General features: G+C 38.7%; 1 protein-coding gene across 2 annotated transcripts in view; it reads right to left on the reverse strand.

Annotated features, from left to right (window-relative positions):
- The window catches only part of YES1 (YES proto-oncogene 1, Src family tyrosine kinase), a 69,422-nt gene that overhangs the window by 23,343 nt on the left and 21,864 nt on the right, over positions 1–24,215 (reverse strand). Inside the window, exons 2-5 of one of the 2 annotated variants that reach the window (XM_073331443.2) lie at positions 10,747–10,911; positions 10,279–10,548; positions 3,564–3,663; positions 1,817–1,915 (exon numbers count right to left, since the gene is read on the reverse strand). In XM_073331443.2, coding sequence (XP_073187544.1) covers positions 1,817–1,915; positions 3,564–3,663; positions 10,279–10,540 — 461 coding nt within the window. In that variant the 5' untranslated portion in view covers positions 10,541–10,548; positions 10,747–10,911. The remainder of the gene's footprint in view (positions 1–1,816; positions 1,916–3,563; positions 3,664–10,278; positions 10,549–10,746; positions 10,912–24,215) is intronic. The other variant, XM_073331442.2, reaches the window with a different exon arrangement.

Consider the following 24,215-nt stretch of genomic DNA (forward strand, 5'->3'; position numbering starts at 1 on the left):
CCTCAGAGACTGGGCAAGGAGGTCAGAGTGGTGTTAGCACTGGGCAAGGAGGTCAGAGTTAAGGCTCCTTTACACTGCCAGAGTGGTGTAAAGGAGCCTTATTGTGAAGGACATTTTTACACCTGTTTTATACTCCTGGGGGAATTCACTATGAACAATGGAAACAATTCACTAAGCAGGCAGGCTGCTACATTCTACTCTGCCTGAGGGGACAGAGCCTTCCCCAAACCTACCTCCTCAGATACACCCCAAAGCCTTGCCCCTCCACACTGAACATGCTGCAACAGTGAGCAAGAAGGACAGAGTGTATCTCTAACTACCCAGCCCCATTGCCCTGGCAGTTATTTACATCTCTGCTGGCTGTTCTGGGCACTCAAACTGATCTTCCTGAACTGCTGGAGAAGGGCGTGTGACCACTCTTGCAGCTTCCCTTTGCTTCCCCATCAGAAATAATTTTTCTGCGGGGAAGCAAAGGGAAGCTGCAAGAGCGGGGAATAATTTTTCTGCGGGGAAGCAAAGAAATCTACGGGGGCCATGAATTCTGTGCATGCCCAGTGATGCAGAGTTCCCCCAAGAGTAACTCTTTGGGCAACATCTCACTTCTAGAAACAATCCCCAAAACTTGGATATATCAGCACTAGCATCTCCATTGATGCTACTGCTGGCCATCACAGGTGCAGCACTGCAGCCGTAGTAATTCAATTAGGAATTTTAAATATTACTTTTTTTGGTTATATAGAGCAGCATTTTGTAAGCAGCTGAAAGATTTAATTTTTAAGAACAAATGCTTATCTCTCTCTGATGCAGCTGCTATTCAATATTAAAGGGCCAGGTAGTGGCAGCAGAAGCAATAGTGATATACTGAAGTCTCAGACTGAGATTCAGGAAGCAAGCTGGGAATTGGGCTTCTTTCCCAGAAGTGCAGTGAGATGTGTGAAGAAAAGGACTGGAAGAGTCCTGACCACATAACAGGGCAATGAAAGCTGGGAAACACTCCCACTGCTAGCATTGTGGAGGCAAAGGCAGCAGAGCTCTGTAAGTCTTAACGCAATAATTAGGTACCCACTACCTAGCAAACAAGCTCTACCTGAGACATCTCAGAATCCCTAAAGAAACTTCAGGTGATTCCTTAACTACTACATTAAAGATTATGGGCTGTGTCTGTCCTCAATTGTAAGAAGTGCTGGCAGTAAAAATGGTAATGTTGCCTCAATTCTCACTGATCTTTGGGGATGCTGAGCAATTTTCTGTCCCCTCACACAGATCTGTCCCAGAGATTTGGAGGAATCAATGGCTTTAAACCCTGAACAGCTTTGGAATGCCATCCATGTAAAATGTTTGCTTAGAACTTTGAGTTCACTCACTATCAGGGTGATGGAGTCTGTTGGGTTTGCCCACCTAGTTAACAAACAACATTTTATCAACTGCATTCCAAAGTGTGCATATCTTGATTGAGAAACAGATGGCTGTTAGATGTAAGCAATAACACATTGAAGGGTATGTATACCAATTCAGTTATCTTCACACTCAGACATACTCAGGTTTTTAAACACAAACACACACATATAAACAATCTCATACGTATTAATGCATTCCATTAAAAAGTCACATATCTATACTTGTTACTATTTAAGTAGTATTCCCATCCATTAATTAGTGAGAAGTATCATATTCATACTTTCCCAAATTAAATGTTATCTTGCTACTCTGAAACCTGCTACTTATATGGCACTGTAGTAAATTAGTTCCTACGTATAATTCTTTGGTAGTAAATTATGGGCAAAAGTGACTGACAAAAGACTGAATAATGCCTTACTCTTCTGCCTGAATGGAGTCTGCAGGAGCTACATAATTGCTCGGGATGTAGCCAGTCTTTCCTGTAGCAATGGATCTTGCTTCCCACCAGTCTCCTTCCCTGAAATGCAATAGCAATTATCTCTAAATTGCATAAACTCTTACAAAGTGATGTATTATCATCCACAAATATTCAACTCAGATCAAATTTTAGCCAATGCAAAATTAAATTTAGAGGACAATCATCCCAACTAGAATGCAGTACCTGCCAGTAAATTTTTCACTTCATCATAAGCTGCATGTGTACATCTTAATTTCATTTCATATTTTAAAACAGAAATATGTACAAGAGAAAGGCATTTACTGACATATAAGGTGTAGAGTAATAGACTGCTTTGTTATATGATTATTAAGCAAAGATATTGGCGTTCCAGTTATATATTGCAAAGTTAAATTTTTAGGAAGGTTTTTTAGAAGTGCCTTCTAATCACTTTCATACATTTCAGACAATTTGCCACTGTTGACAATCTGGAAAAAATGGCACCTCGTGATGAACAGGATTAAAAAAACGCTAAAAGAAAAATAACCCTGATGAATGCATTTATAATGTTGTAGAAAACTGTCAACTATAGATAAGCAAATTAAGAGATGTTCCAGTGCTAGCACACTTTATGGCAATTTAGAGCATCTCAGAGTGCTTTCTCCATCCTTTAATTCCCAGTTTTTAGACAAGGAACAATCCCAATTACTCAAGACAGTAGCAAAAGCTCCCCGTTGACTTGTGTGAGGACAGGACTTCACCCAAAGAGTTTAAGTGATTTGTCCAAGGTCACAAACCAAATCTGTGACTGCGTAGGGAATGGAACCCAATTCTCTAGTCCTTTTCTGTTGAATCCAGATCTTTAAGTACTGTTATGTAGCTACCACAGCAGGCTGCCTTTATGTACACACTGAGCTACAAGGGAGGGACAAAGTAAATAAATAAAATTGTGTACAAATTTTAGATCAGAGAATTATATGAATTCAGCATATTGTCACATGTAGTTCTAGGATTGCCAACCCTCCAGGATTGTCTTGGAGTCTCCAGGAATTAAAGATTAATCTTTAATTGAATATTATGTCATGTAATAAAACCTGCAGGAATACATCCAACCAAGATTGGCAACCCTGTGATTCAAAGGAGGGATCTGAATCCATATCTCCTAGGCGAGTGCCTTAATCACCAGGCTACAGATTTTCCCCCCTTCTTTGGCCCAATGAATATTTAAGTATTACACAAGTGGAACAACTTCAACTGAAGTGGTTGAGAGCAGCCCACCCCAGAAAATCCTATATCCCATTGGCTAGGATGCTCACCTGGGAGGGGGAGATTGGAATCCTTGCTCCAGAGTTGAGATTCAAACTTGGGTCTCCCACTTCCAGGCAAGTGCCGCAAACACTGAACTAAAAAGGTCAGAACGCCTCCCCCCCCATTTGTGGATGACACAAATTGGGCTTTTCCAGTTTGCTGACAAATTCAAATTATTTTCAGAATTAAACCAAGTATTTTTCTCTGAATTTTGGTTTGCTGGCCAAATTGGAAAAAAAAAATTAAATTTACCCAGCTCTAATTAGCATGTTAATGTAGTCCTCTTAAGCCCATATTTATGGAGCTTTGTAAATCAGGTGAAAACCTGTCTACTCTTTGTTGAAAAATCTTAAAGGTATCTTGAAGGTATTTATTTCCAAAGTAACACTAATTATAGAAGTCTCTGACAGAAAATACTTACGTGTTGTTTATTATCTGGAACCGTTCACCCTTCTTAAACGAAAGATCATCTGTAGTTCTAGCTTCATAATCATATAAGGCCACAAAAACAGTTACACCACCTTATGAAAAGAAAAAGGCATATCATATAGCAATACCACTAAGATTAATTTTTTTAAAAAGCAGTCTATGACAGCAGCTAATCAATTTTGCTTTGAAAACAAACAAAATGTTCTCTGCATACTAGATCCTGTCAAGCTGCAAAAGCTGACTTATCAATAGACTGGCTAACTTCTTTTCATTAAGAGGGAATTTACATAAAGAGAATCCTCAGATAAGGTGAGTTGAGTTATAAAAAGAAAATACAAACAAGATTACAGCAGTTCACTAGAGAATCAAGAGTGGTACTTCCAGTCAGACCATATACAGGGCTTACTATACACAAGACATCAAGAATGATAAAACTCAAAAGAGTTGCTTTTTAAAAATATATTTTAAAGAAGGAACATAAAATAGATTCAAAAGCCATCATCATATTTAAGTTTTTAACTTACATTTTTATAAATTAAACTAGTTTTATGGCAGAGCATCTCCAGACATTACACCATGGATTCTCCACTTTTCTGGAACTAAATATCAAGATCTGTGCATGGGATTAACCGGACAAGAGGCCAATTCCAGAGGGGACAAAACATTTTCATTCTGTTATGCTTTAAAAAAAGGTCCTCACTATAGCATAATTCCACACAGTAGTAAAACATACATGTTATCTCCCAGCCATAAAAAGCAGGAAGGGAGACTGGTGTTGAGGATGACGCACAGCTGCATCACCCTTGGGGGAATGCTGAATAAGATTTTTCATAAGAGAAGTGAGCTTACTGCATCAATCCATTTAAAATTTGCTCCTCCAAGCCTTTCTAGCCAGTTATTCCAAGCATGGGGACTGTTAACGTGTCTGTCCTTTGAGTGAGGTGTGAGAAGTGGTAAGGCAACACTCTGTCTTGCCCTAAAAGATACCCTATGTCACTTGGCTAAACAATGACACAGGAGGGATGTGATAAGAGTCTACAAATATTTGAAAGGTGTAAAACACCAAGGAGGAATAGGAATAGAAGCAGAAGCAATTGGATGAAATTGAGAATGGAAAATTACAGATGGACTATCAGTAAAGACCTTTCTCAGATCTATTACTGAGGAACAGTCTCGAGGGAGTTCTAAGCGCCACTGTTTCGCACATTTAAAACTAAGTACAAATATTTTGTAGGATGAGAGGCTATATGAACCAAAACGTCTTTTTCATCTCAAATTTCTACTATTGGTATGTCCTGGAGGCAGAGATCAAAGTTGCTAGGAGGCATTCAGCTAAATTCGTGGAAGACCTCTTGTTAGATCATTCATGAAATCAAATCAAGTCAACATTATGAGAAAGAAGCAAAACTGAAAATTAAATTTACAGTCATGAAAGGATTTAAAAAGAACTACAACAACCTAGACTACAAAGAATTTAGCCTCTTATGAATAGAGAATTGGCCACGGCTTGCCCAAGAAATAGAGCACGCTGTCTGAATTTTTCCAGAAGTTGAAGGATGGTGCATAAAACAAATGACATCAACATGATTTTCATCAGTTTTGCCTGGTAACCACTCGCTTAGTCTGAAGTCAAGGTGATGCACCAAATAATGAAAATGGCAAGAATGCACACTTTAAACACATTCACACAAATATACAACTGATGCTCAAACATAAGGAAACAAGCTGTATCTGATTATATTTTAAGCTTCAACATCTGACAAAAGTGAATACTCTAGAGTTCCATTATGACAGATGCGTTGATTGCTTACCAGCCAGCCAACACGTTTCATGATCAACTGTACAATTTATCGCAACTAGGAAGTTATTAATTCAGTTAAACTACACAATACTAACCAAAATAACAGAATAATGCATGCAAATGCAAACCACACAGCAAAAGAAGTTATTTACCAATGCTGTTCTTTGACTGTTGCTCTGGCAGTGAATACATGGAAACCTCTTTCAGAAGGCATCTCTGCTGGGTAGGCGCATGAGCAACCAAACATTGAATCATACATCAGATACCCAGATCTATATAAAGGAATGTGCTCCTCCACAACCGCCTCAGTTCCTTCTCCTGAACTGTTAAATTCTCATGACATATATGTCTACATAGTATTTTGGAGCCTGTGGGAGCAAGACTCTGAGCCTCAGTTGATGGACTCAGGCCGGTGGGAAAATAGCTCGATAGATAGCACTTTGAAGTTGTGGCTCAGGATGGAGCTTGGACTCTGAAGCCTATACAGCCTTCTGAGGGGGATCTTATGCCTGCAAGAATTGGCAGTCTAGCTAAGATGCCACATAGTTCTGTGCACCTCATATTCTACTGAGGAAGACCCTATTTAGATCTAAGTTTTCCCGGACTAGAGCTGGTCACAAAATGGACTTCCCCATCCTGTGAAAAATTGAGACTTTGGAAAAAAAATTCATTCTGAATTAGGATAAAAAGCCAAAATTTAAACATTTTTACATACATGAAATCAAGAAAAAAGTTTTGGTTCAATCAGAATGTTTCCTTCAATAAATCTGAAACATTTCATTCATAATTCATTCATTCACAATTTTTTTTATAGAAAATAAATTTTGAAGTAAAAAAAATTGAAACGTTTTCTTCTGAAAATGTCAAAATAGAACACTGACATTTAGAGAGAAAAAATATCAAAATTTCCCCCCAAACGGAACGTTCATATATGATTTTGTGAAAAATTTCAATTTTGTCAATATGGCATTTTTGTGATGGAAAAACTATTTCACTGAAGATTTTCTGACTTTCTCCCAGACATCTTTCCCATAAGCGACAAAGAGCCTGTCTTCTCTAAATAGAAAAACATTCTTTTATCATCTGAATTGTGCAAATTACCTGCCTAGGATGGGAATAGGTCTGGGAAAGACAGGGAGGGGCATATACCAGCTGAGGTGGAAATCCAATACCACTTTAGGAATAACACTTGGGTGGGGTATCATGATCACTTTTTCTCTGTGGATCACAATAGAAAGTGGCATAGTTATTAAGGTCTGTAGTTGACTTATTTTCCAAGAAGAGGCTATGGCAATTAGAAAAGCAGCCTTTACAAGACTCACTCTAGGGAAATTTCCCTGAGAGGTTCGAAGGAAAGGCATATATTGGTTTCATAAAGTTCCTTGGTAGAGGCTGAATGCATTGATCAGGACTCAAAAAATAAAAATAAAAAATTCAGCAACAGTGGATTGAAAAATGTAAGTCTGCTTCAACACATTGATAGTAAGCAGAGGGGATGTTAGGTGTGCTTTGAGAGGCTACACACAGGTCTAAGCACTTTATACAGAAGACAGGTCAGAATTACAGCAAATTTTAGACTAAGATGGAATCAAATCTTTATTAGGCAACATTTTCAATCTTGGATGTGATTTTTGCCTTGATTGGGTTAGAACTGTCTGCATTTTGTCATCAGGAGTGGTCAGTAGTGGATGGGATATTATCCTCTGTGTTGCAAGCTGCCCATTTTAAGGCTGATAATCTTGAGGGAGAGGCAATAAGGATCAGCTCTAGGAAACAGTAACAATGTTGGTGCGGATTTAGGGGGGCTATAAGGCTATGTCTACACTACCACAGTAAGTCGACCCAAGTTACACGACTCCAGTTACTTGAATAATATAGCTGGAGTCGATGTAGCTTAGGTCAACTTACTGCAGTGTCTACACCGTGTTGGGTTGATGGGATAGTGTCTCTCGTTGACTTACCTTACTCTTCTCGTTCGGCGTGGAGTACTGGGGTCAACTGGAGAGCAATCTGTGGTTGATTTGGTGGGTCTTCACCAGACCCACTAAATCGATTCCTGGTGCATCTATCTCCAGAGCATCGATACAGCGGTAGTGTAGACACAGACAAAGCAAATCTCATCCTTGGGCTATCTGATCTTCCAAGACGACTCTGAGAAACACATATTTTGAAGGAAGGCACACAAGAGCTATGAACACCATCTCATTAGGAACGTGTCTGATAGGGATTTCTAGACTCTTCCAGCTCTGGTACAATACAAGAGGTATTTTGTGTTTGCTCTGGAAGTGAAGAGGTTGATATCTGGGTGGTCCCATTCTGGAAGAGGACATTGGTTAGTTTGTTTTAGAGACCACTCTTGCCAGATTTATGTCTGTCTGCTTAGCGAGTCTCCGCCTATGTGTTTTCTTCTCTTGCTAGGTGGAGAACTGAATAGATATGATGTTTTATGTATCACAGCTACAGCTTCCTAACCTCCAAGGAGAGGCTCAGTGATTGCACACTTCTGTTTACATTGCCTGTCAGGACGTGTAATACTTTGATGTTGCAGTGATGGGACGAAAGACCTTCAGGGCACAGCATACGGCCCTGAGTTATCGGATGTTTACACAGAGCGTCAACTGCCATGTGTTTCAGTGGCCAAGTACTTTGAGTTTTTGGTAATGTGCACCCCAGCCTAGACTAGACTCATTAGTGATCCCTCAGAGTTTGAGGATGATTATTAACCTTAAGATTCTGTCATGGGTATTTTTAGTAAAAGACAGGTACAGGTCATGGGTAATAAACAAAAATTCACAGAAGCCTGCAACCCATCCCTGTCTTTTACTAAAAATACTCTGGGGGACAAGGGGGAAACAAAGAGTTCTGCCCGGGTTTGCACCTGCTCCAGCCCCATCGCTGCTCCAGCCCTAGCGGGGGCTGACCCAACTCGGGCTAGCTGCCACTCCGCTGACAGCTTCAGCAGCCCAGGGGACTGAAAGTTGCTCCAGTCCTGCCTGAGAAGTCCCAGAAAGTCACGGAATCTGTGACCCCATGACAGAATTGTATCCTTAACGACTGCCTTCCATAAATGATAGCCAGTTATCACTGGTGGATTCACAGGTGGCTAATGAGATGGACCTAGGATCCACAGATCCTGTAACAATTGGGGCAGACATTTCCCAATGGATGGGGCAGATCTGGACTGTGGAGTCGGGCTGCAGTGCATTCTTTCCTCCTTTCCCATTTCCTGTTGTCTTTGATGGATCTCAAAATACTGGGGTCCTTGTCACAAGGTCCTTTTTCATATTGGTCGGTCTAGGGCTTGGGTTTTCCGTGAGTTTATGTCAATACTGCACTTCTTCATGTTGGCTCTGAGGACACCTTTGAAGTGCTTTTTTTGCCCACCCCTTGTCTGTTGGCGATCGTCCAATTATGAGAACATGACCTGCTTTGGGAGATGATTTTCCGGCATTCAAAGAACATGACCAGCCCAATGGAGTTGGTGGTAGGTGATCATAGATTCAATGCTGGAGGTTTTGGCTTGGGAAAGAACACTAATGTTGGTGCATTGGTCATCCCACTTGATTCAGAAGTTCTTCTGGAGGCACCATTGATAGTATCGTTGAAGAATCTTGAAGCGTCTACTGTACGTGACCCAGGTTTCGGCACCATATGGTGCATTGTAGGTGGTGTTGAATTTCCTCACCAATGTCAGCTCTCTGTAACAGTTAGCTACCAAAGTAAAGGAAGTGATTGACATTATTCCTGGGGGAATTCTGTGCCATTGTGCGCATGCAGAATTCATATGCTCTGCTGATTTTTTTTTCTCCACAGAAAATACATTTTGTCAGAAAGGCACTGCAGTTATGTCTTTTGCCCACCAGGGGCTGCTGTGGCACCAGAACAGCAGCCGCTGGCTCACCACTCACTGGCCATAGCAGTTAGCAGCCAGTAGGGAGGAGGAGGAGAGGTTGTGTTCCTCAAAGCTCCCTGCCTGGGGGGCCAGATGAGGAGGCAAGAGAATATGGGGGCACAGACTGAGCGGGACACACGGGGCTACTGGGGGGTCCACCCAAACGGAACAGGGTTCAGAAGGGCTTGTGGCAGGACAGACTGGAGCAGGGGATGAATGGGAGTCGGGGTGCAGGGCCACATGGGGATGGGGGCTGGAGGGGCAGGGCCACACAGGGACAGGGAGGACGCATGGCTGAATGGGGGCGCAGCGCCACATGGGAACAGGGACAGATGTGTTTGACTGGTTGGGAGAGGCTAGGCTCAGCCAGGGTCTGATGGGAAGGCTCCCCAACTCCCTAACAATCCCATTTCCCCTCATCCCCATTCACACAAAAAAATTGTTCCATGCTTCTCCCATCCACACCCAATGCCTCTTCAGGTTCACTCTCAAGGCTCCTTCCCCAGCAATTACTTCCCTCTTTCTCAGCTCCTCCATTATCCAGCTCCCCCAAGCCTTTGCACTGCTCCTGAGGAGTGCGGGAAATACATTTCTATATTGTAGGTTAAATAAATTATTACTCAAAGTTCTGTATTAATATGCCTCGTAAGAAATCTTTTGTCAAAAAACACTTCCTGAATCTTTTTTGTTGTCTGTATTATTACATTTTGAATCATTCCCCCAAATTTCAAGGTCATTATTCCATACATGTATCTTTGATGTCTCAGACTCACGAATACAGTCTTACTTGCTCCTGTTACTGCCTTGGATTTCCATTGATGTTCTCTTTGCTGTACTCTTTGGAATGATATCCACTGAATTACCACGTGAATGGTAAAGACCTTGAAAAGCAGAAGCCCTTAGAAAAGTGTTCTGTTTTGGCCATGTAAGTTTTCCTGTGTTGTATGGCACTATAACATTTACTAGACGAGACTGTCAAAAGATAAAAATTAAATTATTTTACATAAATCTCACCTGTTAAACTATTAGGATACGGACTTGGCACAGCTGAAAACGAGGAAGAGGCTCCTCCAAAGGGTGTCATCCCTGAAGGTCCTCCAAATGGAGTCATGGAATGACTGTTAAAGTTAACTGATGGTCCCTTTATCGCAGGCGACTGTGTTGCTTGAGAATCTGATCCATAATGGCTGATGTGGGAACTAACAAGTTCTGGAGGGTTATCAGTTCTATATTTCATAGCTGGACCTTTGTCCTCTTTGCTTTTAATGCACCCCATAGTTGCTTCTGTAGAGGGAAAAAAAATCATCTCACCGTTGATATATAGTTAATGTAGAAAACATGATAAAGGCTTATTATAAATACTGATTAAGTACTGCTTAAAAATTAAAAAGAAGGTGGTAGTTGGTTTTACAGCCACAAAAACTGCTGAAATTTCAATAGATAAAGGCTGGAGAAAATAGTTAAGTTAGCTTGCTAGCATACCTGGATTACAAATACTAATGAAAAAAGTTTTCTGGACGGAAATCTGTAGAATTCATAGAATCGACAAACGTATTTTTCCCCCGAAGTACTACAGTACCCTGACAGCCCTTAACAAGAACAGTATTTGGATATTCATCATTATGATTCCTCCCTGGGCTGTAAATTCTAAGGAGACAGAAAAAGTAGAAAGATGGGTAATGGAAAGATTAGAGCAGCGGGAAGACTTTTACATGAGAAGAGACTGAACTTAAACCTCCATTCCGGAGGTGTTCATAACTTCTGGAGGTTCTACTGTGTGCTAGCTGGAGCACTGATCTGACATGACAATTCCAGAGATAAGAATTCTGTCTTAACTTCAGAAGTGGAAGTCTCCTTTAACATGAAATAATTAGCCATCCACATCACTGAGAAATTTAGAGAAAATGACTGAAACCAGTAACAAATTGGAAGCATTTAATAAAAAAAAATAGTCTCTTTTCATTGACATCTATGGTTAATATTGCATGAATCTTTCTTCCATAGCTGGTCAAATAAGTATGAACACTGGAGTTCTTCCTTCAAGTAATTAATTGTCCACATTTTTTCTTTGCAATCATCACTGATCTCTTCAATCATTAGATATTTGCATCTGGAACAAACTTAAGTTCTAATCATTGCCCCAATACATCTACTTTCAAATATGTTTTTTCAGGTTGTGTGTCTTATTTCTCTTTTCATCTGGTCATTAAAATATTAAAGACACTTTTCATTTTCTTAAAAATGAACTCTCAGGCCCTGAAATGGACCATGAACACATGGCAGAGGAAGCACACAAAACTATATTCTCATTTCAATGCACATAATTCCTACACATCAATATAAGAATATTCAGCATATCACTTGGTCTCTAACATCTGTGGTACTGTACTAGCTAAGAGAAAGAAAGATCCAAACTAGCTGAATTGTTGCAGCCTGCAAGTATCGTTTAAAAATTCTGCAGGGATGAACAAAACAAAAATATCATGGAAATGCCAGAATTTGTCCAAGGAGGTTTTTTTTTTAAATTAATTATAGTTAACCCATATCTGTTGGGAATGTCTAAATGTTATTAGAACAACCAAGTAAAGGATCACATAAATGCATGATTTCAAGAGAAGTTAATGGAGTTTAGCTGTTTAAAAACACCTTACAAAAGAAATCCTGTAATATAGATCTGGAAGGCTCCTAATAGGTAACTCCTAATTAAGTTTAATCCAACGATAAACACCTATTTATAACCTCTCTACTACATCTGGAAAATTGAATCCAGTAGGATATGAACCACCATATTTTGTCTGTCTGGATTCTCAGTGTGGTTTGTTGCCTAATCCTGAGGCCTACCCCTTTTAGTAGACAATTTCCATTGCAAATTTTTTTTAAAGTGTACAGTATGAACCGTACTGCCTTTGTGAAAGTGTGTTTTCCTAGCTGTACTTAATAAAATGATGTATTATCTGGCTTGTAGTTATAAAGTCATACAAAGTCAGAGCTTCAAGACGACAAATACATGAGCATTATTTATTAAAACAAAAATAATGTGGATTAAATAAAGACGGCAGAAGGAAAAGCTGCTGCATCCTCAAAACATACTGTGCCACTAAATATCTGTCAGAGATATTCTGTCAAGTTTTGTACTCTATCTTTAACATCTGGCTAACAAGCTAATGAGACTTCAGGATTTAAAAAAAAAAAAGTTTGCTTGACCTAGTAAAACCTGCTGGATTCTCTCCAGAGCACTTGTACATTTGGCCGAATGTACAGTGTAAATGTTAATGTATGTTGTAGTGATTATAAATAGTTTCTGTGACAAGCCTCATTAATTAAAATAGTGGCTAGTAGTGAAAAGTACCATCATGTTATATTTGAACAGACTGCAGAAAGATACTTATTGAGGATTTGAATTCATATTCAAGGAATATCCCCCTGCCTTTTGGTTCACTGTTAAGGTAATCTTCTTTCTGAGGTTTAAGAGATTAACAATAGATATTCAATTGGCACTTCAAGGAAAAGCCACATTCAGACACAAACAGCCAAAGAAAATCCAAGAGCTCTACTTTAAAAATCACATACTCCCCCCTTTAAAAACACAAAACAGAAAATGACAAAAGCCCATGTTTTAAAAAAATAAAAACATACATGAAGACTTTCTATAACGTATTGTGGGGGGAAGGAGGGTTAGGGAAGTTGGAGAGAGAAACAATAGGCTTTTTTGAGTGTTTAGCTTTGTAATGCATTACTAGAGAAAGGAAAAATCCTAAACAGCTGGTCTGTAATGTGGGGATTGGTTATTATAGTACAGTATGTGTTACTAAAAATGTATATAACCAGAGCAGCTTCCAACAAGTATTTAACACTTCTTTTCCACTGGTGTTACCAGAGACAATACAAAATAGTTATACGAACGATGTGTTTCCCAGTTAATTTATGCCACCCCTTCCAGGGGCAATAAGACCAAGGTCATTTTACAGACGAGATAAACAGACATGTAGAAGGAGGAACAAGATCTTTTGAAGATCTTTATAACTGTATAAATAAAAACTTGGCCCAAGTTATGTTTATACGCGAAACCAACATCGTTCACTAGGCTTCACAGAAATCTAACTAAGGATAAAGGCTTGACAGACTCCCAACACTTGGCTCCTTGGAGATAAGAGATGAATACCTGCGATCCCATGGTACTGAATTGGGAATCAAGTGCCAGTTTTCCAGGAAACTATGTTCTGAAGGAAATGGACTAAAAACGTAGATGTCCAATTCTGCTCTCTAACTGGACAGGGGCCCCAATTAGAATGTTGTCCAAAAAAAAAAAAAAAAAAAAAGAGAAACTGGCTGTGGGGAGGAAAGAGATTTTCAGGTAAGCCTCCGTGAGGGCCAACAGAAGAAAAACTGTTCTAGGAGACAGTTGACAAATGAGATTTTTGAGTTTCCATATTGAATTTTGCCCTTTTGACTGATCTGTCCAAATGGTTCAGGTCAAAGGTAGTTTCGATGCTTTGCAAATACTTGGGAACTTGACGGTGGAAGATGGAGTATCCCTCGGTCTCTGTCCAAAGTGGAGTAGTTTGAGAGGCTAAAAATATAAAGGCTATTTCTCCATCTTCTATTTTCTGACTTCTGCTTTGTTAGATTACAAAACGTTGGGCCAGGGGAAAACCAATTTATCTGTAGGTCTGAGTGATTGATGCTATTGCATAGACCTTGCTGATTATCTCTGTGACCTACCTGTGATTTCCTAGTTTGAAGAACTGATGAGAGCCACCATATCTCCAGGAATGCACTGGGACAAGAAGCACTCCAAGTTTTTGTGACAGAACGTCTGTACAACTAGTCTGTTTTTCCCATTTCAAATTTTCTGTGTGGTCTGAGTCTTGTCTACAGAATCTAGCAGGGAAGGAGTCACAAAAGGAATGCCTGCTTTTTTATTGTTTTTCATTCCTTCTTCCAATAGTAGAATCTTCCTGAAAATATCTTTTGTTTCAAGAACTGCTTTTCCATTGGTTTGCTAAAACACTTGGCTCCCAGAGTGCTTCAAAAGAGGCCATATTTGATTTAAGGCTTGTACCAAAAGTATCTTGGGAAGGGCTTATTTTTACATCTTTAGGACTGATGGATAAAACTTCTGACTGAATCATTTAAGGCCAATATGGCTAGAGCAAAGCAGGCTGAAAAGCCCTCAGAACAGCTGTTTCAATTTTTCCATAAGGTGGATTCTACCCTGCAGTCTGTGAGGTTTTTTGGGCAAAAACTCATCTTTGGTTTCCAAGGCTTCAGAGAATTACTGAGCATTCAGTGGGCTGGCAACTGCTGTATGCATGTTGGAAAGAGTAATGAAAGCAGATTTTTTTTTTCAATTAATGTGGGTGCCACACTGAATTTTTATAATGTGAGAACCTCTTAAGTTTGGTTCACTTGTGCCTGCTCTGATTTGATAACATTCTTCTCCTTAGGATCAAGGAGAATGCAGAGTTCCCTCTTAGAAGCCATACCAAAAAAGAATTTTGTTGTTGAATTTCTTACTTTCCTCCTGATTCATCATACACTCGGATATCTCTTATGGAGTGTGATTCTGAAGCGGTCCAGAGGGAAGCCTTTTTTGGGGTCTCTTTCTTTCCTCTTTCTTTGTTACAGTCTGAGCACTTACCATTCTCTGATGACAAGTGTGAAGAGAACTTTTGTTTATACATTTCTCTTTTTCAGAGTGCCTAGAACTCCTCTCTCCCCATCTTAACAACAGACTGGCTCTATGGAGTCAATACTTAATTCTCTCTCTTTTTTATGGACACGAAGTTCCAAATTAGTGTTAAAGAAAAAAGTCTTGCTATTAAAATTCTGTGTGATTATAAAAATAGAATATTTTTTACAATTCCAAATGTCACTAATATTCTGCAGGTTAGTTCAGTGGATTTTCAAGCTTTAAGCTTGAAGCTTCTGATTGTTTAAGTAAACAAGTAACCTGAATGTGTCTGAGTGGAGACTCCTTGCTTACTGTACTGGGCAAACACAGTGGAACAACAGGTGGTTTCAGATGGTAGTAGTTAAAACTGATTTAATAAGGTAGGAGGGTGGTGCAGATTAAAAGAATGAGGGAAATCAAAGATCCCCGCTAAGAATGGCTAAAAACCTATGCTCCTAATCCTGGTTAAAAGGAAGAAATGCTCTATTATAACATTCTACTAATTCCATCTAAAGGGTATGTGTTTGGATATGAAAAGTATTGCCTTTGCTATAAAACGTGAAGAACATACACATAAGAAATGCATACTTCAAAGGATAAACGAATTGTTTCTAGTCTTCACAAAACTGGAATAATCTTTTGTCTTTACTTGAATTACATCACATGTATTATTTAATACAATTTATCTAAAACTGGCAAATCATGAAATTTTCTAATTTCACTGTGACCAACCCATGAAATTTTAGACCATTCATTTACAGGGTATCTTCATCAAAATTAATTATAACAACATTAGCATAATGCAACAACCACTTTAAATCTCCAATCTATTGTTATGCAGCTGAGAATGTCATTGGTTGTAAATAATGACTTGGTGAGAGGGAAGGAGTGAAGACAGTGAGACAGGAGCATAAAAGAAGCCAGTGAAACAATGGACAGAATTTAACTACCAGAAGGTCTGTGATTAGTACAACTAGTACTAAAGAGTGGTTCTATAATGAAAAGTTACTGGAAAAACAGCACTGTTGGCTCCGTTGTTTTGTGTCACTCAGATAAAAATCTGTTTAGTTTAACAGCAATACATATTTTCCCCCTTCCTTACTGATAGCACTGTAAAACCAACCAGTAAGAGGTTCCACATGCCAAATACTGTCCTCAACAGGGTTGCACAAGTAATTAAGGTCAGAATTTGGTGCTGCAATTGGAATTTAGTTGATTTCACTGACTATACAGACACTAGAATAAAACCCAGCAGTCTCCCATTGCACTGCAGCAACTGAAGAGAAGCACAAATACAGAACTCTGAAAAGATAAAGGGAATAAACCAGTTATGTAAGAAGAAAGTGCCTTTTATATTAACGGTATATTTTTAAGAAGTTTTTTGATGGGAAAGTTGTCTGCAAAGATTGATATAGTTATAAATTGTGTTTCTTAATTGCTCAGATGCCATCACTTCTATTAAAGTTAGCTTTCTGTATAAAACAATTTTCAGTAAAGATTTGTAAACTGGTTAAACCTTCCTAAATAAATAGTTTTAAAAAGTTAAGCAGATGAACATATTATACCTGTCCTCAACCAGCTTGCAGTTCCTTCAGAAATTAGATTTCATGTTTCTGCCAAAGATGGTTCTTGAGGGTGACTGATTTTCTCAATAAAGAGCCAGTTTCTTGACTAACAAGGACCTTTTGAGGGTGCAGGGTCCAGTCCAATCCTGAATATCTACACAGAAATTTTTAGTCCCACAGCCCGAGCCCCATGAGCCCAAGTCAACTGACCTGGGCCAGCTGCGGCCATGCCACAGGTCTTTTATCCCTGTATAGATGTACCCTAAAAGATACTTGCCACACAAGGTAAGCCCTACTACCTGACCCCAAGGTCCTATGGGATTGTAGTTTCAAGGAGCAGAGGGAGAAAAAGGTCTATTTTCACACCAAAAAGAAGCGGACTAGGGAATGACAAGAGCTGGGTGAAGCAGAGATCAGTAGGGAGGACTGGGAGTCCCTCTTCAGACTGCACTCTCCTCTTTTTGCCTGGTGCCTGACCTACAGGATCCACTACTTGCTCACTGCTTACCTTGGGAGGTAAACGGTTTCTGGACGGGTCTTCCTTCATTTCAGGGGAAGGCAAAGGTCCCAAGCAGTACACTGAAGAAAATGACCCAATCACAGATGGCTCCATGGAAGCTACAGCGTCTGGTGCTCCTCCTAAAGTTACTGTCTATTTATATTGTGGTTGTGCCTAGATGCCCCAACCACAATCAGGGCCCCACTGTGCTAGGTGCCATACATACGTATAGCAAGAAATAGCCCCTGCCTTGGAGTTTACAAATCTAAAATGGACAAGTCAGACAAACGATGAGACAAAGGAAGTATTATCCCCATTTTACAGATGGAAAATGGAGGCATAGATAGATTAGGGACTTGTTTGTATACATGGGAAAATTATATCAGTATGAGTTAATGCATGAATTTGAACCAATAGTGAAATTGTTATAACCTTACTGTGTAGACACATTTTTTCTGGTATGAGTGCCTTGGACAGAACACTGGACTGGAACTCAGGAGACTCTGACCACTGGCCTGCTGGGTGACGTGGGTAAATTACTGCACCTGCCTGTGCTTCAGTTTCCCTATCTGTAAAATGGAGATAATGATGCTGACCTCCTTTGTAAAGCTCTTTGAGATAGTGCTTTTCATTAGTAGATAAGAGCTAGATATCACTGTTTTTATTTTACTCAGTTTATCTGATACCATTTAGGAAGGGGTTTAAGCTACGAGAATAAGTGCCTCCATAAAGGGAAAGGAGGAATGGCTATACTGATTAATCATATGGGTAAAACTGGCAAAACTTTCCCATGTAGACAAGCTCTTAGTGACTTATCCAGAGTCACACAGGAAGTCTTTTGCAGAATCAAGAATTGAACCCAGATCTCCTAAGTCCCACTCACTTCACTAGAAAGACAAGCCACCCTTTCTGCACTCCTGTTGCTGCCATTAGTGTACTCCACTTCAGTCAGGAGCTGCCTATCCAGTGTGAGGTAACTGAAGACTGGGGGAGAAAGCACAGGTTTCCAAGAGGAGGGGATGCAGTAGATACAAAACTGCTCAACAGCTAGGATTGAGTTGCCTGAACTGGAGCCAAAAATCTAGGCAGAAAAAAATTCAAGTAACTTTAGGGGTTACTTGCAACAACAGATACAAAGTTTACAAATTAGATTTTCATCGTTAAGTTGTTGGTGTCCCTTTCAAGGTTCTCTAGAAGTCAGCATATTGTTTATATTCAAGAAGTGAAAAAAATATATATTAACTATGCTCTTGGGTACATCCTAAAAAACCCCCACCCAAACCACATGAAATTGTACTTGATGCTGATGATTCATTTTCCTTACTCCAACAGCCAAGAATCCAAGAGATTTTTTGCTAAAACTACAGTTTGCAAAAAGAAATTTTCTGTACAGCAGACATGTGAACCAGAGTATGAAGGAATAATTTTTAAAATAAAAATGTAAATTCATGTCTCAGGAGTGAGATGTATTTTGTGGTGCAGCATACCGTCATCACATGAAATCTTCTAAGATACCACAAACACACCACCACAATACATGAACCATAAACCATTGCTATTGCTCCACAAAAAGTCTAGTCAGTACATTCTTTTCCTTAAATGTACAGAGTCAAACAATCAATGCAACAAATACAAGTAGGAAGGGAAGAATTCCAATGCTTTTTTGATGCACTTAAAAGCAGTTTAGTCTCATGGATGTTTAGTTGAATGGGTAAAGAACATTTTAACAGATTTAAGAGCCTTGCATGTGTGAAAAAGCAGGCCAAAAGTTAGTTTCAAATTAACATAAAATATATGTTATAACTTGTCTAAACCACCTAGTCTACTTCAGACTGACTTGATGAACTACTGCCAGTAACAAAATATATCTTGTATCTCTGAAACCTATTTGCACTAGGGCAGCTGGGTAAATCTTGTTCATTTCACAGATTATATTTAAGCAACTCATTGTTTTCCAAACTTTCTATATTCAATACATTTGTTCTCAAAGAAAGATGCATCTGACAACTTTTTAAAAAGCCATTTTATAAAACCACTACTGTACTCTATGGAGCTCACAGTAGGGAGAACAACTTTAAGTCTGCTTCTATCACACACAATTCAAATCTGGAGTGACCTAAAAATAAAAACAAAATAAAACAAAAAACTCACATTATTCATAAATTTAAACCATCAGAAAAAGTGAGATGAGGCATCAATGCATTAACCACTTTGGACACTTTTGTCAAAACACCCTCCAATAAGTGTTTGGAACACAATACACTTACCTGGTTGTTTGATTACATATAAAAACTTTTTTACACCAACCACAATCAAGTTTAGATTTTCTTTCCAATGGGTATGGAAATAAACCACTACACTAACAAAATTTAAAAATAAAAAGCTCAACATTACTACTATTCAGAAAAAGCACTGTAAAAGAAAAACTAATATGCAACTATTTTTCAAAGACGTAATAAAAACAAAAAATAGATTTTTCCCTGCTAAAACTATTGCAAATAGACACAATTTAACAGTCATGCTTAAATATGTTCCTAATACACATCATTTGCTTGAATTTATTTCAAAACTAGATTAATTGCAGATTTCTCACCATGAAGACACTTATTTTTTCAGACTTCTACACTTATTTAGCATCATTCCTATTGACACTAAACAAGATTTTGCAAGCCCACAATATTTAAAGTTCCAAGCATGCAGTTTGCTCACAATAACTCTAATTTTACCTACAGAGATAATCCTCTTAGTGTATGGCAAGTTTTATCTTAGTTTTGTCCTGTCTGAAAGGACAGTGCCTAGGACCGCCTAGTGTGGCAACTACATTTTATAGTCAGAGAAATATAGACTAATATAAAAGAACAGTGGAGAAGAGTTCAAAGTCTGCAAAGTTTACATCAATGAAAGCTTTATTTAAAGTCTCCATTAACCAACTTAAAAGAGCTATTAATGGATAAAAGTCAGTCATAGAATCTATATCAAAAGGCATATTTTTAAAGGCTCTACTGTCTTTATGGTTCCCCCATCTACTTCAAACATATTTCCCTAATGGTTTTCCTGTAATGTATGTCACACAGACATTCAAGAAATAATCTTCCCTTTTCAGTGCATTTAGTCTTGATTAAAGTAGTTTAGTGTGTTTTGACATCAAAATTATGTGCCAAATTTAATGTTACAAGTGTTTGCCTCATGCGGTGTATCTTCAGATAAGTAGTCTTCTCACTTGGCCTGAAGTTTAAGTTGCCTGTACTAGAATGCCTTTCTTTTTGAGTAAATCCTGTTTTTAAGAAAAGAACCTCAGAATGTTACAGGAAGATTGTACAAAATAATCTGTCTTCCCTGCCTGTTAAAGAAGAGTTCACGAATAAATGGGAAAGAGCTCTGATGCCAGAGGTTTGAGATTTCATAGTGTCTTTTGTGTTTGTTCCATTTCAAAATATGTGTAAGAGTTAAAATATAATACAGCATAAAATAATAACACATTGTACCAGATACCAGTAAATATGAACAAGATGGCAAATCACTTCTCTGACAAACATTGGAGGCATTGTGATCAACATGTTTTCCTATTTCAAGTTCAGTGGTCCTGTTCATAATTACCTTCTTATTGATCACTTGTTCTCCATCACACTCAACAAAATTCTCTGGTTTTTTGGTGCCCAGCATTCCAGACTCTTGTATGTTGGGGAATTTGAACTTTGAAAAATATGAGCGAGATAAATGGAAGCGGATTCAAATTTTACTTATGGTTGCTCCATTGCTTATATGTAGATGATGGAAGAGTCAGGGATTTTCTACCATACTGGAATAGGTTCAAGTCTGGAACTTTGTCTAGTTATACTTTGAGAAGGTACACAAGTCTGTGCACATTCTTCTGCAAATTACTTTAAACAAAAGATCATATAAACAGGAACAGGGTACTTTAGTAGTAAATGAGGGAGACGTTAAAGCTACCCCTTTCCTCTCACTCTATATTTTCCTTTTTCTGTCTTCTTTCTCATATCCTTTGTTACATATTTAAAATGTGTTATATTAATTTTAATTCTTATCTCACTATTTGAAAAATACAGAAGCCTCTTGCAATGTTTTCATTGGTTTTATTTATGCTTGGAAGGATTAGATTTTTATTAGTAAATGTAGGTACCTGATTTCACTGAACACACAAACACATGAAAAAAATATTTCCATCAACAGAAATTTACTGATAAGCAAAGAAAGAAAAATGCTGCTTGAGAACTTTAGAATCTGATTTTTTATGTTTTATATTGTATGTTTTGACATGCGATGTTAACAATTTGTGTTTTAACAGTTGCAAAGCTTTAGTGTTTTGAATCTCAATGTCTACTGTCATTAAAGAGAAAAATTTAAAAGAATAAATTTTATCCTCAAAATTATATTAAAAAAGTCAAATTCTGCCAAACCTAATTTTATTCATAAAGACAAAACACTAATGTATTATATTTCTAATGATCCTATATTATTTAATCTATGATTTTTACCATTTTATAGAATTAAGAATTTTAAAAAAATAATGTCTCTTACTTCATATATCAAAAACTAATTAGAAAGATATGGACATACTTTATATGCTAACTAAGAATAGATAGATAGAGGGGATTGAGTTTGCCTAATATGAGCACTTCATTATTTATATAGTAACTGATAAAATAAGAGATTATAGAGATGAATGCAATTTACATTGAATGATGCATAAATATATGTATCAGGAACAGCAGAAGCGTCAATGATTTGGGTCAGCAGGGAAGGAAGAGGTAGCAATCCAGAGTTATTAGAATACGGTCTTTAGTTTACACTCGTTTCCAATAAAAGAAAAGTGTGTAAATATACACATACACAAATCTTTTGTAAATTGCTATTTTTGATTCCAATCCTGCAGACAATTATGCATTATTGGGACTACTCACAAATATAAAGGTTAAGTATGAGCAGAAGTAGCTGCAAGATGAGACCTTTACAGTAACTCCTCGCTTAACACTGTAGTTATGTTCCCGAAAAATGCGACTTTAAGTGAAACGATGTTAAGCGAATTCAATTTGCCCATAAGAATTAATGTAAATGGCGGGTGGGGGTTAGGTTCCAGGGAATTTTTTTTCCCTGGAAAAGACTATATTATATAACACACACACACACACGTACGTTTTAAACAATTTAATACTGGTACGCAGCGATGATGGTTGTGAAGCTTGGTTGAGATGGTGAAGTCAGAGGGTGGGATATTTCCCAGGGAATGCCTTACTGCTAAATGATGAACTAGCACTTGGCTAAGCCCTCAAGGGTTAACTCATTGTTGCAGGAATGGAAGGAGGGGAGACACACCCCGTGTGTGAGAGAAAGAAAGAGAGAGGCACATCGCTCCTTTAAGTACGCTGACCCCGCTCTGAGTACACTGACTTGTCAAGTTAATCAGCAAGCTGAGATGGCAGCTGCTGCCAGGAAGCTCCCTCCATCCTGAGCCCTGTGGTTTGTCGCCCCTGCTCTATGGAAGATGGGGTAAGCGGGGTGCAGGAGCAGGGGGACACCCTGACAATAGCACCCCTCTTCCCCCGCCCAGCAAGCAAAAGGCTCTGGGGAGCAGCTCCTAGGCAAAAGGCAAGAGCAGCATGTAGCAGTGAGGGGATGGACAGCTGAACTGCTGGCAATTGACAGCCTGCTGGGCGGCTGCTGCACAGGGAACTTGGGGGAACGGGGAGCTGATAGGGAGGCTGCCAGTCCACCCTGGTTCCAAGCTCTCACCAGCTAGCTGCAATAGGCTGCTCTTCCTGCAAGCAGCAGACAAAGCAGGCGGCTGCCAAACAACATTATAAAGGGAGCATTGCGCAACTTTAAATGAGCATGTTCCCTAATTGATCAGCAACGTAACAACGAAACATTAACCAGGACCACTTTAAGTTAGGAGTTACTGTATTTATATTATTTTAAAAAACCTTAAAGATGATTTTTAAAAGATATTACAAAAAGAACATTGATTCCACATATAAAATTCATGAGACCTCCCAGCCTCTACTAATTTTGAAAAGGCAAATTATTACAACAGTAGACAGAATAAAAATAGTGTGACCATTTTAATTACTTCCTTAGTTGATAATCACTAGCATATTAACAAAAGCAGTGCTTAAAGTGTCTAAACTCAATTACTGGTAAAAAGTGGCAGCTCTAATTTATTCAAAGGCCACATACCCAGGTCTCATTAGTCAATAAGTTCTCTGCTGAACAGTGGTCAGGAAGGCCAGCTGGAAAAAGTCAACCTTTTCACTAATACAAAAAGTTAATATATATCTATAAACAAGTACAGCCACTCCGGTATGTTTAATGCTACAAAAGGTTGTTTTATTTTGTGCATAAAAAGGAAAAATGTAATTAAGTAAAAAAATTCAAAATTAAACACAAAAAGTAACACTCCCCCACAACTCCATACTAAACAGCTTTATTGAAAGAGAAGTTATATTAAATTTTACCTAAAACAAGGTGTATTGTTGCCAACTGCTATCATTACTGCTGTTATATTGCCTATATTGTATTGCTTCATATATTGACAGATACAGCACTATTATACTGGAGAAATTTCATGTTGGTAGAATCTAAGTCTGACAAACATTTTTTCTTATTGTTTTGTTAAATCCTGGAGTTTTGTTATTAAGCAAATACTGGGAAAGACCACAATGCCCGAATACCCAAATAAAAGAGCAGACTGGTAAAGGAAATGTGACCAACCTGCAGTAGTAGCTGGCACTGAACCAATCCACACCAGAAAATGCAAACCACAAGGATGAACAGATGTGGTCCTCTGCTTCCCTACCCACAGAGTTCAGGGCCAATGGACCCACTCTCTGCAGGACCACATGAGCAATGGAGTGGTGCAGATGTGCCTATTAAACAATTTCTCCTCCATGCTCGGATACCAGGCTCTGCAAAGTGCAGTGCCCTTCTACAAATGCTCTTGGCTCTCCAGCGTAGACATGATATTTTTGCTGTGTTACAGTCCTGGACAAAATAGAGAAAATACATCTACTCTCCTCTTGTCTTTGGAAAGTGAAACTTGGCTATTCTTGGGTTGTTGCTATTACAAAGGTATTAACCAGGACTGAAGACATCTCTTAATTCCAACAGCTGAAGGGAGGGAGTTACACAACTGTGGGCCAGCCACTGGGAAAGCCTAGTCCTTGGTCCCATGAATCTCACAAGGCAATATTAATTC

Source organism: Lepidochelys kempii, chromosome 2, assembly GCF_965140285.1.
Source record: "Lepidochelys kempii isolate rLepKem1 chromosome 2, rLepKem1.hap1, whole genome shotgun sequence".
Taxonomy (NCBI): Eukaryota; Metazoa; Chordata; order Testudines; family Cheloniidae; genus Lepidochelys; species Lepidochelys kempii.